General features: G+C 34.5%; 1 protein-coding gene across 1 annotated transcript in view; it reads left to right on the top strand.

The window, feature by feature from the left end:
* NBEA (neurobeachin) overlaps nt 1–18711 on the top strand; it is a 453768-nt gene that overhangs the window by 209376 nt on the left and 225681 nt on the right. The window contains exon 35 of the mRNA XM_083884753.1: nt 10538–10602. Coding sequence (XP_083740879.1) covers nt 10538–10602 — 65 coding nt within the window. The remainder of the gene's footprint in view (nt 1–10537; nt 10603–18711) is intronic.

The raw sequence follows: 18711 nt of genomic DNA, 5'->3' as shown, positions 1-18711 counted from the left end.
AAAGGAAGAGAGAGAAATTTAAGCTCTTTCTGCAGTGCTCTTTCTTTAGACAGCTCAGTAAAGCTATGTAACAAATGCAGCAAAAATCAATTTGTTATTTTTATGACTACTATACACGTTGGGTTTATTTCAAAGTATTTTAAAAATAAGATTCATTTTATACCTGGAATAATAAGAAGAGCCTAATAATTTTGAATCTTTGAATTTATTTATTTTCTTTGATATTTGCTTGGAAGATTTCTTTTCCATCTACCTAATTACTTGGGGAAATTGCACACTTTTAGGTTTTATACCCCATCTGATACTTCAGGGTCATTTCCTTGTCTTCTAAATAAGGAGGATTTTGTTTCCGGATGTCCATTTATTAGTAAGTACTTCAGGAGCTGATGCTGTAGTGTTTGTTGGGGGAGGAATGGTAATTGTTTCTCTAGGAACTGGTCAACAGGGGGCCATAGTGGTACAAATTGCAGTCTCCTCCCCCTCACCTTCCTGACCTCTGGAATATTCTTCTGAACAGTAGGATACCACAGAATATAGTGGTTTGTCCTATAGGTGTAAACCAGTCTGTACTTCTATTCTATACTTCTATTCATCTACAGGGAAAATGGGTTTTTAAATTTATTTTTGGGTTGTGGTTTTTGGGGTTTTTTTGCTATTTATATTTTACAACTATCTGTCAAAAAAACCACCATGAGATAAATATTATGAAAATACTAATACATAAAATGGCTTGAAGAAAATGACAGCCAAATATAATTATCCAGCCTAATGTTAGCAGAACTTAGAATTAGGATCATAGGAGATGTTGTCCACAGAAAATGAGGATAACCATCTCTATATAAAGAAGAGATAGTGCTACCTGACTTCTTCCTTATAAAAAATTAAGCCATATGAATTGTAAAGACTGCATAAAGTGCATAGTTTATGGGTTTTTAATAATCCCACTGTAAATAGGGCTTTTCTTCCTTACACGGGTAAATCCTTCATATTCAAATTGAATGACATTTTACAGATTATGTGGGAAAGTTTGAAAAGTGTCACTCAAAAGATAAATGACGATAATAAAAACCTTTGAAAAGTACAATTTTGTTTGCACAGAACAGAGTAACATTAGACATTGAAAAGGAAAGGGAAATGCAAAGTTTGTTTTCCTTTCATTTGCTACAGCAAATTAGATGCTTTTATGCTTTTTATGTTGGAAATTCCATGTTAACGACTACAGATTAGCAAGGATGTCAGAATTTTTTTTCTTATCTGAGCTCCTGAATAAAATCAACATTGCCAGCGGCTCACATCCAAGGTATGGTCTAAATTTACATGAAATATCACATTACAAATGTCTGAAGGTACATGTCATGGATAATTCAGTTCATATGGGCAGCCTTTTAGGCTCTGAGGGATATGCAATCAAGCCTTTCCCCCAAAGGAATTTGGAGTTTCTGTGAAAAATACATTTAAAGTTTTAAAGGAACTCCTGTATGCATAGTACATCATTTGTAGGTTTGGGGAAGAGCAAAAAGCACTAGTCTGTGTTTTCAGAATCTTTCTTATACTGTAACTTGTACTATATTTTTTTTTTCCTTGTAACACCTACTGCACTAGATTGAAATTTAGGGTAATTCGAAGGCTTTCTTTTCTGTATTTCTTATATAAAACATAATTGCACATGCAAGTACTTGAAAAAATTTTCTAGATAATTGATAATAAATATATAATGACTTTCACTTTTCCTAGAATAGGCATTTTTATTTGGATTTAGTCTATTTTAACATAAAATGGATGAAGATGTGTTATGTTTGACAAGATCTGTGCTTGATTAGCTGGTCTTTGTTCCCTCAGCCTAGGTGAGCATGCCACATCTGTGTTGCTTGTTGGGGTGGCAGATTTCTTCAATAAGCCATGCAGTTTAAGAATAATGCATCAATTCCTGCAGTGTAGTTCCTTCTTACATCAGATTTAGATTTTAATTACTTTTTTTCATATTCCTTTTTTTTTCCTAACAAAAACCCTACAATAATTTCTAATTACTTCCAGATCTTTTGCAGATTCTTCTCTTTGCGGAGACAGCTTTTGAAGAAATTGAGTAGTTGTATCCCGAAGGAGTTTTATCTCATGCCACTTGTATTTTTCTGTATCCTATCTATTAACAAGAGAAATTTATTTTCTTAAAAAGAAAATACTGTCTTATTATTTAAGACAACTTGTTACTCAATCTGTTTAAAAATGTAATTATTATAAGGATAAATGTCTCATTGTCCTAAGTGGCAGAAAAAATTCAGAACAATATCAAGAAATTAATTCCACTCCAAGGAGAAGTGTAAAAACAAATGAGCAAACAAAAAAATACCCCAAAGATGTGCCTGGCTGGTGTAAATTCAAAGAGAATCCTTGGAGAAGAAATTTGGTGGTTGTTTTAGCTCTGAGAATAGGGAAAGGCCCATCAACCAGACACTGCAGACATTTCAGTAGACACATCAAAATGTGCATTCTGCCTCAAAGTACGGGATAGCTCTTCAGAAACTGGCAATTGCTCGACACAGAAGCCAAGGGAAAAAAAAAAATCTGGTCCTGAAAGTTGACCAGAAGAAGCCCTGAAATGTGCAATTCATACAGTAGAAGCACAGTACCCAATTGTCAATACTAAACAGACTGTATTCAAAGCTTTCTGTAAGAGTTTAAGAAGAAAACGTCCAGCTCTGCTGTGCAGAAATGTTTTACTTTTCATTATAGTTTTTCTTTTTTTTTAATATTTCTTATCTGTTTACTCTCGTTGCCAATATTAGACTCACCTTTAATTATTCAACTTCATGGTCTCCCTCCAGAGGTATTCCTAGAGTTCTCATAGTCTATAATTTTTGTTAAATAAGTGATAGCCCTTTCAGAGTAGCTCTGATAGCAGAACAGTTACAGAAGTGTTTGCTATTTGTCTTTTTGACACCAACTGCAATAGAAAAGGCTGAAGATAAGTTAAATAATAATTGCTTCCCTTAAATCTAAGGAAAAAAAAAAACCTGCAATTTAATCTAGGAAATTAAATTTGATATAACTTCAGTGATGAAATTAGGGTTGGTTATGTAAATTCCTATGAGGATATAACTTTTTTAACTTTTTCTCCTGTCATGAAACAAGTTTGCTGTTTTACCTTTGCTTGTGTTTTCCCATTTGTTCTGTTGCATTATCCACTGTCTCTGTTTTCATACTAGTGCACATAGGAGGCAACGCTGCATACAATATCTGAATTAAAATTTGATTTATAGAGGGGAATGATGCATAGAAACACAACTGCAAATGTACAGAAACTCATTGTTTCTACAGTCCCTTTTTCCAGCATATCTTTAAACAGTTTATCCTAACAAAGTTCTGTATCTGCTATACTACTTCCATCCTGCAGCTTCTTCTCTGCTAACCCCACCTTCATACCAGTGCTGGTATTTACAAGACTAAATTCCAAAGACCTGTGAAAACTGCTCAGACACTTGTTCCCTGGTTTAGTGCTAGTTTAGGCTAAGAGCCTTGTTCAAAAGCCACCAGAGCTACTCAAAGAAAAGGATTCAGGATTTAAAAATTGGGAGCACAGAGGAGAAAAAGAGAAAACCCAACTCATGTTTTCATGGCAGCAAGCTGTAAATTCAGATCTCTGCATCTAATGGAATCATACTCTTAGGCTAGAATTTTAGTGGTCAGTTTAGGCTTCTGTCTGGCCAAGATCACACTTGCAGATGTATCATATCTTCTCCATGCCTAACTTCATATTGCTGCTGATCCCTTTCATCAGTAGATGTGATGGTGGACATAGTCACATCAAACCAAAAATTAAGTCAGAATAAAAAAGTTATTTTTAACTGATTATGCTTCTAGGGTAGCCATGAAACCAATAGCTTATAGTAGGTAGAAGATCGATAGCTGGGGCTCTAGGAAAGACAGACTGCCTCTATCAAGGTACAATAAAGGAATTCTGGCATTTGATGGGAGAAGTTAGAGGAAGAGCAAGAGGTTAAAATGAACAACAACAACAAAAAAAAAACCCCACAGATTTTCATATGCTGAACAAGGCACTAAAAATGTGTATGGAATTGTCAGCAACGTTGCTCAAAAATGAGGCATTGTGTATTCACATTTTACCACAGGCTCAAATTTAAGTTCAATAACCAAAATCTTTGTAGGTGAAGCAAGTACTTCCTATAATATTCTGATCCAATTTGGACTACATAAATGTCCATCAAGAGGGAAGCAATATTTCCACTGTGTCCTTATGCAGTATCAAATATGATACAGCTTAAACACATACTTAGGTTCTAATGTTGATTTTGGGCTCTACATAATCCACAACATGGCCTATACACAAATAGGTTGTTCTACACAGTGTAATTTCCAAAATGAACTCTAGTACAAGCTAGGAGAAGCCAAAAAAAAAAAAAAAAATCCCTTTATATGTGTTTGGGTTTGTTTTTTTTTTTCCTCTAAAATTAAGTGTGTTGCTGGGAAGAGGGATTTTTGTGGGATTTTTTTAGATATTTTTCAACTCTTCAGCATTTCTCACCTGCTTTAAAGAGATCTGGTAAATGATCTGGGAAACTGTTTTGAGAATTTTCTTGCATTGTCCAAGTGTGGAATGTCTCCCAGCCCAATCTGTCTTCATCTCTTGGCCATCTGCTTCTGATAATCTAACTTTCAAATGGAAACCATTAGTATATTCTTTCCTACTTGTTGAGCGATTTTACTTTTCTTCGTCATTCTGTGAGGTGTCTTTATAGACTCCCATACATTCAGAAAACTAATTTTGTGTTTTGCTTTTAGTAATAAGCAGGATGGTTTGAGGGTTTTTTTATCTTATACTAGAGTTATCAAGGAACTTCTGTTCCTTTCTCTTGCTTGTCCTTGTCAAAGTACTTTTTTCAAAAAAATATTAAAGAATATGCACCAGTGAGATGCTGATCTGAACAACTTCTGGATTCATTGCAAAACAGGCAGAATCAGAAAACTATAAGAATCAGCTTCTCTGTAATTAATGTGGCAAGGTGTCTTCTCCTGGCTTCTCTATAAAGCTGCCTACACAGTTGAGAAGGATCTTAGATCAGGAGGAAATACTAGAAAGTCAGAGTGAGTTGGTAATTCTGAAAGGGCTGAGAAAGGATGCAAAGCTCATTACCAAAGCCCATCATTAATAACAAATATACCATCGTTGTCAGGGGGTTCACTATAATGCAGACAATATGAGGAGTACTTTTCTGTACATCCAAAGATCGATCGATTGATTGATATTGGGAAGACCTCAAATTAGTTACTTGTAACATCAAAGAGTGGTTGAGTAAAAAGTGGACTGGCGTTTAGGATTAATTGCCATACATAGCATACATGTTGTTAATAATAATTTTAGAATCTCCTAATTGAAAAAATATTTTTCCAGTCAGGAAGTAAGTTCTAGAAGTTGTGGAGATACGTGTATGTTGTAGCACATATCTTCTATCTATATTAGAAGATACGCGAAATTTCTGCAAGATGATGGAGGTTAATTTTCTAAATAAATTTGGCCATTTCCCTAGTGTTGTTTGAATAATATAAATGTTTTTGCAATAGTAGATTTTTTTTCTTTTTTCATTTTTCTTCAAGAGACCAATGAAATGTTCCTCTGGGAATGCTCAACTTCATTTTCAAGATAAATTGGGTAATTACCACAGGTGATCAGAAGGGCAATGGGGCTACGTGTTACCAAGAAAGCAAAAAATTAACATACTATTTCTAGTCAAGAAAATAGAGGGAAAGTGAGGCTGTAGTCTTGTGAAACTGTAATCTAAAACTTTCTATTACCTTTGTTTTATTAAATTCATATTCACGTAAATAGTGTTTTGAAAGCTTCACATTCTTCTTCTTTCTGGGATTTGGCCAGAGGCCAGGAGTATTCCAATACTTGCAGATTTTCCTTCCAGGAGGATGTCGTCAGTCATTCTGCAACTTGCTTATTGTGGGAAATAGCCGCTTTTAAAATAGATGGCCAGTTACAAAAGCCTAAAATTGATCCCAAATTTATTGAAATAGAAGACCAAAAGTACATTTTATTTATCCTCTATCAACAGTACATATGTGAGTGTGAGAGAAGTATACGGGCAGTGTTACTGGAATTCTTAGATTTGATTCTCATTCCAAACAATAATGCAAGGTTTTCAGACTCCAATACCTTTAGGTAAATTCTTCTAAGACTGGTAGGGACAGTTCTATGATCTTAAAAACAGTATAATCACCCAAAAATTTTACAAGACTGTGTCTTGAAATCAGTTTTCTTGTTTTTACTTGCTTTTACCTGCTTTTAATGGACATGGTTTTCTGCTATAAAAAAACCCCACAAAACATTTTGTACATCGTGTAGCATTTCTGTTGAGTATTTGCTCTAAATGAAGTAAAGCAAGTTATAGGTGATTTTTGGATAAGAAGTTATTGGTGATTTTAGGAGGTAACTCCACAACATGGAGTTCAAACTCGAGCTAAATTACATGCATGTTGTGAATTGCAAACACATTTTTATAGTTTCCATTTCCTTCTCCAGATGAAAGCTAGCACTTTTTCAGCTCCATACAAGATTTTCTATCAAATGTAAAGAAAGAAGAAACTTGGTATGATAGAATTTCATCTGTCTCAAAAGGTTTTAATTACAATGCAGCAATCAAAGAACTGAGGTGTTGACTGAGTTATCGTCTTAGACTAGAAAATTCACTAAATGTTCAGTATGACAAAAAAAATTAACTTCAAATCAATTAAAGACATGCAGAAGAGCAAAGTCCAATGAAGATACAATTGATTAAGACAGTAGTAGCTGTAGTTCCAGGAGAGTTGTAGAATGATTACTACACCAGGTATCTGTCCATGCAGTTACTGCACTTCTTTAAGAAACTTCAAATTTATGACACAATTTTAGGCTTCCCTGCAGAATGTGGAAAGCATGAGAGAACTCTGAGAATCATCATTCCTTTTTTTAATAACTATACTGCATTATTACAAGATTTTTTTTAAGACATATTCTAGACATCATGAATAAAATTTTAAAAATTTTAAGGAAAAGATGTATTTGGAAAGAAATATAGTATAAACTAAAAGAAATTTTTAACATGCCAAATCTAGTTGTTCCTTTCTCACCTCTCCACTACTTTTTTCCAGTGCAAATTTTCCGTTATCAATTTAAGATGCCTGGACTGTTTCTTCCTTTTTTCTTTCTTTCTTTTTTTTTTGTATATGTACTGAGATTGGAGAATTTTAAAGAAACAGGACTTGGAAAATAAACTCGAAAGAAAAAATTGTTATGATATCAGACAGTAAATGAATGTACATCATGTTTTATAAGAAAACCAAGTGAATTTCAAGTAATATCTGTACTGTTTTATTCATCTCCTGTCCTCTGCCTGAAGAGTTTGATAATAGGTTTCAGTCTGAATCATCTTTTAAGGAGATGGTACAGATGCGCTCTTTATGCAGTGACACTTTTCAAGCAATGACAGAATAGATTAGGAGGAGAAGTTAAGTGGCAACAGAAAGGTGGCAATTTCCATTATCTTAATAATTTAGTGCATTTTTTATTAATAGAATTTAATGTAATTTTGCATAATATAAATTATTTATAACAAAGCCATACTGGAAGTAATTGAACCGAATGTCTAAAGTCATAATGTTTAGTGATTATGTACGAAAACAGTTTTTTAATTTATTTATCAATAAAGTAAAAAACTACATTTTCATTCTATTTTTAATACAAAGACGTGATGTTATCATTCTTGAACACTGTCAGTATTAGACAGCCTCCAAGTCTTCTACACCTCACCTTGTTCCTAGTTATTCCCACTGCCCTACCAAGCAGGAGCCCCAAGGAAAAAAAGATCCATGATTTTTGTATAGTAATAGTTGTCTTGGACATGATTTTGTCAAAGGCTTCAGTATGTAATTGCCACCAGAATTTTTGGGGCATGGAAAAGGCTTCAAGCTCTTGCTTTAAGGCTCAGAAGATTCATGATATGAGCTACACCAAAACCACATGAGAGGTAGTGTAGTCATTCAAGCACTTAGCTGCTAATAACCAAATAACTATGCTGTGATTGCACTTGGCTGTAGCATAAATCTTCCAACTACTGTCCTTGCATCTATTTCATTTGGTGTTTGTTTTTCAGCCTCTTACATTTTGGGGTTGAAAAAGTTTCCTTTGGAATCCAAGGATTCCAAATATAAACAAAACTGCTCCGCATCTTAATCCAGTTCTTTAAGTACATGAGATGACATGAATGGCTATTGCAAAGGCAGCTGTAATGCTGGCCGTGAAAAATGGTATTTTCAATTTGTTGTTTGTATCTTTTAAAAGCAAAATGGAAAAAAGAAAACCAGGTGCCTCTTCACATATATAGGTCATCTCTCAGGATCATGAATATGTCATGTTAAATTATGCCTAAAAGTGAGAGGAAATTGTGGCAGTAATGAGTATTCCTTTATTTGTAGATTAATGGAGGACTGAGAGTCTTTATTAAATCTTGTAGTAGCTGCTTTGCAGTGAAAAAATGCATTAACTATAAATCCTAGTTTCTTTCTGGTTCTGTGTCATGTTTTTCACTAGTTTTGGTTAGGTAGTTGGGCAAGTTTCACACATTTTTATCGTAAATAATTACTTTGGATAAATTGATGAGATTTTCCACCTATGGAGATATAAGAAGATATTTGTTTGCTTCTTAGATCTCTTCTTAGTGGCTTTTTAGGCAATTTAATATAACTCACATAAAATCCAGTTAGCCATTTTGGATGTCCTGCAGAATCTGAGACATTTGCACTGAGCAGGAAGATCTGACAGAATACTTGCTAGAATCTCTTGGGCTTTTGCAGACACAGGTAGACCCTCTGTTTCTTTTTAAAATTTCAATTAGCATCCTTTCTTCAACCTTTCTTAGGAAGCCTTTATTCCTTTCTCCTCTCTCTTTTCTACTTCTTTCCTGATTTGTAGCACCAGTTCTTCTTTCCTGACTACAAAGTCATAGCAGCTGTGGTGCAGAAAGTCATCTCAAAAGAAAATGCTAATAGTGGTTTTATAATGTACAGTAAAAGGCTCTGATAAAAAATCAAAATGCTACACTTTGAACACTATCTCTAACCCAGACTTTTGTTTCTTAAAATGTCTCAAGGCACCTGTGTTCAGGTAATTGAATTCTTCCATTCTTAGTTTCTCAGAGTGATTTTCTACTCTACACAGATGATTTAACTGCTTCCAAAAGTGATATCATTAGCTTCAGTTACTCTATTTGAAAAATAACAAAATCAACAGCACTGAAGAAAGCACCTTTTACAATGGTTTTCTAGCTCATCAGCTAGAGGTTTGAGTGCTGATACTCTGTCTTCCTTAACCAATCACCTGCTCAGGCACGGGTCAAGAGTATGTTCATTATTTGGGTATTTTAGTAGCTTGTCTTCTATGAAACCAATCATAAGTATTAGATTGTTGTTGTTGGGGTTTTTTTTAAGATGCATGACTTGGTCAAATCTGTGAATTTTCATATAATCAGTAAGAACTTTGCTGATTAATGAGTGGATTTCACAGCTATTCTTTGAGAAAATTTCCTTATCTATGCAAAGCCATCTTTTTTCCCACTCATATTAGGAAACAAGAATTGTGAATTTCTGCATGATTTTTTACTCTTGGAAAAAAATTCAATGTAAATTATATAGTTCTGTAACTGTAACCCTCTACCCATTGACAACATGAAGTCAGTCTAGGAAATCTCTCTGAACTGTAATCCAGCTAATGTACTTATCTTGTTTTTCATTATGATGGAGAGGAAATTTCTATTGCCTTTAAAGAAAATTTTTAAGGAATTATTGCAAAAGAAAGTAATCTTTACTTGTTAGAGAGAGAGATCAACCCTTTTCATCTCAAGTATCAGAATTCTTGATGTGATAGAGGCAGTGGGTTGTATGGCAAAAGCTATTTGTGATGCATTGTGAAACTTCTTTTTGAATTAGTGTTATATGGAGTAAAATCCTGTTAAATTTAACATCAGTTAGGTGGTTTAAATTGCTTTGAAATTTCATCTTGGAAATCTATGGTAACAGTAAAACAATTTAAAAAAATAGTCTGTTATCATAGGCTGGGGTTTTTCACTTATAATCAGAAAGAAGCAAAAATTGAACTCTGGGAGGATGGATTTTACACAGATTATTGCCTTTCATTTATAATAAAATGTGCTAGGTGGAGCAGTGAAGCCACATGAAGAAGGTACTCTGTTACACTAATGTTCCTTGGGAAACTGCATGAACCAGAGAAACAAGATGTGTTTTCATATTCTCTGGACAAGAAAACTAAAGTTTGCTTAAGGGAAATAGAAGATATGACCACCTAGAATTTATTTGAAAATCTGAAATAATTACAGTTTTTAAATGATCTTTCTTTTGGTTGGGGGTGGTTGGGGGGAATTAAGTTCTGCCTAAATTCAATCTCCTTAGGAAGTCACCAGGGTCAACTTCAAAAATGTGGTTTAAAATCCTTGGGTTTTGATCATGTTATGTTTTACCTTCTTAGGAATGGCAAAATTCTATTCAGAAGAATGCAGGACTTGCATTTATTGAGCTCATCAATGAAGGAAGGTAATGAATTTCAAAGCTTTTGAACAAGTAGTAATTTTGCATTTATTCCATTGGGTGATAATACTTCCTCGCCATCTGTTCCAAAAGGATTGTGAAAAGGCTGTGTTAATTATGAGATTTATTGTACTGATACTTTATATAGTAAATATTTAATTTGTAAGTGTGTAAATTTTGAAAATTTTGTTTATTGACAGAATGAAATAGAATTCCCTTGAACTGTATATAAGTTTAGGGTTATTTGAGAATTGAACCACCGTTCTCCAGAGCAGAAAGGTTGTTTTACCCAGACAGTCTAGGGAGCCCAATCTGTAAAACCATCTGCTGCTCCATCTGTTTTAGGAGTACAGCATTCATTTTACAGATGTACTTCTCCATACTATCATTTCATGATTGTTTTATCTAGAATTTCCAGTCCAATTTGACTCCTGTAAACCACACATGACATTATGTTTATATAAGTTTCCTTGATTTTGAAATTTTTTATGAAATTTTCTATCAGTCCTCAATTTCAATTCTATTTGTTCTGCTCTGGGCATTGTTTCCCAGTACTTCCAGCCAGCAAGGTGGGAAGCAAAGGGAGACTCTTTGGCCCTTTGACCAGAGTAGGAGAGTACCCAAGACAAACAAAACCACTTATGCAATGTGTCTGATTTATATTGGCCAATACATTAAATCCATTTGAATCTACATATTTTTTTTATGTGCAGCAATAAAAAAAAAAAAAAAAAAATAGCAATACACCTGTTAAAGAGATGTTGTCATTTTATGTGTGATTTCTTTTTTTTTTTCAGCAATGATATCTCATTACCAAAGTATCAAGTCTTCTCTTTCTTGCAGGATATTTTTTGTCTGGCTGATATTTTGGTGGTTAAATCATGCATTTATTTGAAATGAAATTTAGAAAATGTCAGACTATAGAAATATAGGAGTATGAGTATTACAAAAAAAAAAAAAAAAAAAAAAAAAAAAAAAAAAAAGAGTGTGTTATTACCCAGTATTTGGCTGGTGTAAATTCTCCTGGATTCTCTGTGCATACTTGAAATGATAGTGTGATATAGCAGTAGGAAGCGTAAGTCCCTCCATTGGAAATTCTTCTTGCTATGAAGTGCAAATATGAGTTTTTACACCATAACAGGGCACATCTGAATGGGTCGTGTACTGCACCTTGTACAAGAAATATTACCTGGCAACAGACTAAATAATTATAGTAAGCTTATGTTCGTTGATAGCAATATGCAATACTATTTGGACCCTTTTTTTATTTTCTCAGCCAGGATATTGAGGTCAGATATTATTGCATCCTCACTATTGATAAAATGACGGTTCTGAACAAATCCTATATCTGCATATTTTTACCAGTCAGGTTTTAAGGTACCAGTGGATCTTCTAATCCCCTCTAACCATGACTTTTCAAAAATAAGTACCATTTAATAACCGCTCCTTAAATCCAGTCATAGGAATGTCTAATCAGACTGCTCTTGGACACATGTTCCTCCCTACACTTTTCTCAGAAAAGTATTTCAGAATAAGTGTGTGTGCATTACTGGAATGCTCATCTTTGCAATCAGCCCGTTTGTTTTTAATTTACCCTTTTGGGGACAAAGATAACAATCCTTTAACTGAAAATTGTTATAAATATTTATTCTGCTTAATAGCTAAACTTGTGAATGCAATTCATCAATCATAGCTAGAGAATGCAATTGTGCAGTTGTCAACAATTAACAGGACATAAACAGTTGATGAATGTGAAGCTGAATTAAAGTGCTCCCTAGGATAACCTGAAATTATAAACTGGATCATTTAAAGGAATCTAACAAAGGATCTTTATAATTAAAACAAAGCAGGGTTAATGGGATGTAAAATTGCATATAATCACTGTGCAATAATGATTGAATTTTAAATTATTAAAAGCAAAATGAAGACTAAGAATATTTTGAAGGATATTCTGGGTAAGATTTTGAGAGACCTGGAAAATAAATCAAAAGTTTTGAGAAAGATTTTTCTTTTGAATGTGGATAAAAAATGTAGATGTAGTGTAGAACACCACAGTTTTAATATCTTCAGATAGACATCTGTATTTTAATATATGGATGCTATAAGGTGATTTTCTGAGTACCTAACTCTTGTTATTTCTTCTTTAAATAACTTAAGTGCCTTTTATATCTTTGAATGTATTAAAAATGTTCTTAAACAAAATATTTCAGTTTAGGTGTAATGTAAAAAATTGCATCTATATTCCTGTTACTTTAACAAACTTAATTTTCATTTTAAATTGGTTGTTTTATTATGTTTCTGGGGTGTTTTTTGGTATAGATAATGTTTTTTTATGAAGATCTTAATGACATGTATTTTTGGAATTCAATACAGAAACACTGATACAGCTTTTTAAAAATAGGACTGTTGTAACAGCTTTTAGTGTAACAAGAGATCTGACTACAGATTTAAATTAATTCTTTCAAGGTATGTAATACACCTGAAAGATTTAGTGACATCCTGGTTATGATCTCGAACTTTATGCTTCTATTTAATCTGTCTCCTGCTATGAATGTGTGATGTTGAGGGTATCACACATGTCAAGAGCTTCATTGACAGCAGCTTAATTAGGATTTCATATTTACATTGGGATGCACACATAAGCAGGCTTCAAAATTTTAGAGCTGGATGCATCTGTAATGTTGGCTATGAAAGGAGACATGAAAAGACTTCTTTAGGAATGATACGTGAGGGAGACTATGGCCCACATTTAAGTGGAGTAGTGATGGATGAGGTCAAAAGAAAATGGGTGCTCACTGACAAAAACAAGAGATAAGAGCACCCACCTCTAGTAAATATGAATACAAATGCATGCATCTTGGACAACTAGGAGTAGAAATTACTTCACAGGCAATCATAAAACTATGACATCATTGGAAGGCATGAATAAGATTTGGTGGAACAGCCTGCACTGCATGACAAAGGTACTGCAATAGACAGTTTCCTTGTAAAAGGTATCCAGAGAAAGCAAGGAAGAAGTGTTGTCTTCTCTGTGAAGAAGCAGTTCAGATTTTTGAAGTTCTTCAGTGGGAGGGAAGATAGTCTGGTTGATAGCATGCAGGACAGGATGAGAGGAGAGTCCAGAAGAGAGTCATGGTGGTGTTGTGGACCACTCATTCAGAGTGAGGGAAAGGAAGAAGCATTCTCTAAACACCTTGAAGTATCTGGATCACAAACCCTAGTTCCCCATCAGGTTCTTTATTCTTTAACCTTCCTGACAAGCCCTGGGAGTGCAACAAATTGGGATGCATGTAGGGAAGAAAATTACTGAAGGGTGCTGGGGATGACTTCTTGGTACAGGATGAGACAGCTAAAACTGACACAAAGCATGATCTGCTATTTACCAGTAAGCAAGAATTAGTTTTGAATGTGATTAATTAATGGCACCTTTGGCTGTACTTGCCATGAAACAGTGGTGTTCAAGGCCCTGAGGGAAGTGAGGATTGAGAATAGCAGAATACAAATTCCAAGATTGCAAATTTTAGCCTATTTGGGAAACTGATCAGTAGGATCCCATGGGAGACAAATGTGTGCATCAAGGTAGCTCTAAAAGGTGTCAGGCTTTTAAGTACAGCATTCATTATCCAAGTGCAGGAATGGGAGAAAATGTATATGTAGCAAGAGAGTGGTTCAACCATGAAAAGGAATTATTGTAGAGCTCTGATGCAAAAGAGAGTACACAGGAGGTAGAACTAGAGACTGGCTAGAAGGGAGGAATTTAGAAGCATGAGCACATAAGAAATATTGTCAGGAAGGCCAGTAGTCAGCTGGAAATGAAACTTGGAGGAGATATCAAGGACAACAAGAGCTTCACTTTTATGCTAACAAAGGGAAATATCTTGTTGTTGAAAGGGGTGGATGATTTAGTCCCAGATATTGCTGAGATGCTCAATGCCTTATTTACCTCAATCTTCATTAAATTTTTTCACGGCTCTGTCTTTAGTGAAAGGGTCCAAGGAGGATATCTACCAACAGTGGGTAAGGTTTGAGTCAAGAATTCCTTGAGACAACTTGTCCCATACCAGCTCATGATACCTGATGGGGTACATCTGATGGGTGTGAAAATTTTTGCAAAGCTGATCACTGATCCAAGAAGTCAAGGAAATTGGGGCAGGTTACAGGTGCCTGGAGAAAGGCATATATTACACCCATCTTTAAAACAGTCCTCAAAATCCAGGGAAAAGCTTGTAATTTTTTCTTCTGACCCTTGGAAGACTGTATAGCAAGTCCCTTTGGAACACATTCTGGCTGCTTGAAAGAGAAGGTAATTGAAAACAATCAACAAGGATTTACAATAGCTAAACTATCCATTGCTCACCTGTTTGCTTTCTATGATAAAAAAACCAAAACTATCAGATTTGTGGTCACAGGAGTAACAATGAACATCATTTATCTTGACACTGGAAAGGTCCCACAATACTCATGTATCAGTTAGAACTCTACATTCTGAATGGATGGACAGCTAAATAGATAGAAGACTTACTACTTAAACAGGGTCCAAGGTTTGTGGTTAATTGGTTGTACCTTAGCTTGATGTTTTTGACAAGCAGAGTATCCTAGAGATCTATCCTGCCTAAGAGATGGATTTTACAAGTCGTGATCTGTTCATCTTTCAGAGCTGAATTACTATCCTCATGATCCATTTCCTTCCCCCATTATGCTTTCACAACATTCTCACCTCTTTAAAGAGATTATCTTGTTCCTTTCATTTAAATATTTTCCTTTACTTTTTACGTAATTTCTTCATTTTAAATAGAAGTAGTATAATTCTAATATAAATTTAAGGCAGCATGAGCCTGCATTTATTCACAGATCTAAAGTTGTAAACTTTGCTCCTGTAATTCCATCTCTGTATATAAGTGTGCTTTCTGCCTTTAGCCATGAAAATATGTATTTTAGCATATCCACATATACGGACTCTGAGCATACTTAAAATTCACAAGAAATCATTTCTTTTAAACCTTGTTTTGTTGAAATATTTTGAAAATATTTCAACAGAAATAACAGATTGTTAAAATAGTCTGGAAATCAGTGTTTCTTTACATTTTGATGTATTGTTGATTCCATCCTGGAAGGAGACTCATAAAGATTTATATTCTTTCTTGTTACCTCAACTGGGATTTTGGCGTAACTGCATCAGATTTTCTTTTGGATGTCCTCTGTTGCAGTTTGGCAGTTCTGATATGTTTGGTTTGTGGAAAATTAGTTCACAGCCATTATTCACTGTCTGCAGTACTTAAATGTTCAGGCATATGTTAAAAGGTATGTCTATAGTGCCACTTGCCTTACTTGATTTTTGATGGGCGTCTGCAGCTGGGTCTCTTAATAGCTCTCAAAGAACTGATTTAGTAGTAGGGTCCAAAATGGATGCTGTTCCTTGTTTCTGTTTGGATAATGATTGTGATTACAGGACAGAATGGGGACCTGACCTGAATCATCCAAGAAGGCAAGATATTGGGTCATCAGATCATATAGAGCTCAGGGCTACCACTTGCAAAGGATTCTAGTCTGATGTGTAAAATCCAATATATGCAAAGACAGTTAGAAAATAACACTGGGGAATCAATAGCATATAGAAACCATAACTAAGAGCAAAAGAGTTTGATTATTCTGTCTTTGACAGATATAACCAAATTCTGCTGCTTTATTGTCATCGTCACCAAGTGTAACTTTTGATTGGAGGAATCCTTTATTAACTGTGTGTGGCCAATTTATAGAAATTTATCCTAGATGTCATCTCCCTTTAGTAAAGGATTCCTGTCATAGATACTTCCATAAAAGTGAGCACTGAATGTCTGTATTTCTACTCCAGCTGAAGTGTGAGCTTGTGTCCCTTGTTTAGATGTGCTTCTTCATAATCTCATATTGCTCACCTTAACTGTCCTTGTCCTACCTCCAGACAAGTAGTTTGTGCTAAACAAAGTGTACATTGTTATGGTAACCATCTCTATTTGTGGGGTCAGTACCCCTATAGCTCTTAGATCTGTTTGGGGTTTTGAGGTATCCTTTTCCCTTCTAGCATTGCCTGATCAGGTCATATCTCAAAGCAAAGGGTGATCTTGAAATAAACTTTTTCTCAGTTGTAACTGCTCGTCATGGATCTTTACAGGATAGTCACTATTCCAAAGAGACAGATTCCTCTTGATTTGGAAAGTTCTTCTGCCAAATAGCAAATCTTTATGGGGAGTGGAACAGATTCTTTGTAGTCATCTCTGAGTTTCATTGAATCTGTTACAGCTTCTGTGACATTTCTGAAACAATTATAGTTACCCTCCATGAAATTTGTCTTGTCAATGTGCTTATGTTGTAGTTGAATAGCCAGTGTTTGCATGCTATAATTTTAAACTTTTCTCTAGGGAATTCTTCATCATTGCTGTCTTGCAAGAAATGGGACCTCTGTGTTGGACATTTCTTTGCAAAGTTTATAGGATTTTTCTTTCAAAGTATTCATAGCAGTACTGCATCTTGTGGAACTTCAAACTCTTCAAGTTAGACTAGTTTATGAACTATCCTATTGCAGATACCAAGTGCAATGGTAGGTTTCATTTCTTATGAACGTCATTAAGAGTAATAATTGTCAAAACAACTGTTTGATTAAAACATGGCACATTTCCAGGCTGTGTTTTTTGTTTGGTGGTTTTTTTTTTTTTTTTTTTTTTTTTTTTTTTTTTTTTTTTTTTTTTAAATAAAGCTGTGGGCATATGATGAAAGTAAGTCAGAGAAACATCTGTTTCCCTGGACATGCGAGTTGGCAGAACTTCAGGAATGACTAGAAGGAAGCAAGACCTTAGCTAAATTATAACAAATGTTCATTTGGTAATCTTCTTTGAAAATTTCTGTTTAGGAATGATCTGGGTTTTTAGTTTGTGTCAAGTAAAGGAAAGATTGGGTAACATAAGCTCAATCTTTTTGTCTAGCAGTGTAAAAGCTGTGAGCATTTTCTCTCTGTGTGAAATTATCACTAGGAACAAATGACTGCAGGATAGCAAAGCCAGGTTAGGATAGTCAGTGAGATAAGGATTTTCATCCTTCAGTTCTAATAGGTGTACAAATAGCCCCCCAATCCACATTTAGATGTGTTGCACGCATTTTATGGTTTTTTACTAATATTAATAATTAAGTTTCTAATACAGTTTATGTGTAGTCTTATCACCATCTCTTTTTCCAAAACTCTAAAAAGTTGTCCCAGGCACTGGCTATTTATCTAAATGACTTCATGGAATATGGTACTCCACAACCCAGCCTTTTTAAACTCTATTATCTGTAAAACAGGGGCCTCTGATTGGTTACATATCCTTTTTTTACAACTTCCTTTAACCTGTAAGCACTCTGGAATTCTAAACTAACTTTTCTAAAGACAGAATTCTGGAAAGCTAGATAGATGAATTTAAAATAGCTTCTTACCTACTCCCAAACAATATTTACGAATAACTCATATTTATGAATAGACACGTCCTGAAACTTGCTCTCAGTCTGGTCTTGCTCGTAAGTCTGAGATGCTTCCATTTTTAGGTTAAGGAGACTCCACCATTTATTCCTACAAATACTTAAGCCTTGTCATGCTTATTGTGAAGTACCAGCTTATTTTAATTAGATTTTTTCCATATCTTCAGCTGAAAACTCCACAGTTATCTAAAGAGAAAGTTCATTTTTCTGTAGAAGGATTTGAGGCACAAGTGATTTCACATTGCTTTGGATGGATTCCCGAGTGAAAGTCTTTTGATTCAGTCTAAATCCAAGTCAAACCTATTTCCTAGTAAAGAAACTTAAACAGTGGTTTGTAAATTTGTGGGTATTATTATAAATCAAACTTTTCTGGGTGAAGAGTTATCATAAGTTAGGTCACATTTAATCTCTACTTATGCAGTAAGGATTGCCACACAAGGAGAAGATAAGATTTTTGCTAGTCATCAGGTCTTGGTTGAGATCAGCTCATCTGGCAAGCACAGTTGTCTTCAATATTGGTAGGAATTTCAGTGGTGCAACTGAAGAAATGGTCACAGAGAATAATGCCAAACATTTTTCAAGGTCAATTTTTTACCTTTTTACTCAAGGCTTTTTTTTTTTTTTTTTTTT

This window comes from Zosterops lateralis (assembly GCF_965231275.1).
Source record: "Zosterops lateralis genome assembly, chromosome: 2".
NCBI classification, from domain to species: Eukaryota; Metazoa; Chordata; class Aves; order Passeriformes; family Zosteropidae; genus Zosterops; species Zosterops lateralis.
The sequence above is the reverse complement of the archived record's forward strand: the minus strand, read 5'-3'. Positions and strand labels throughout refer to the sequence as shown.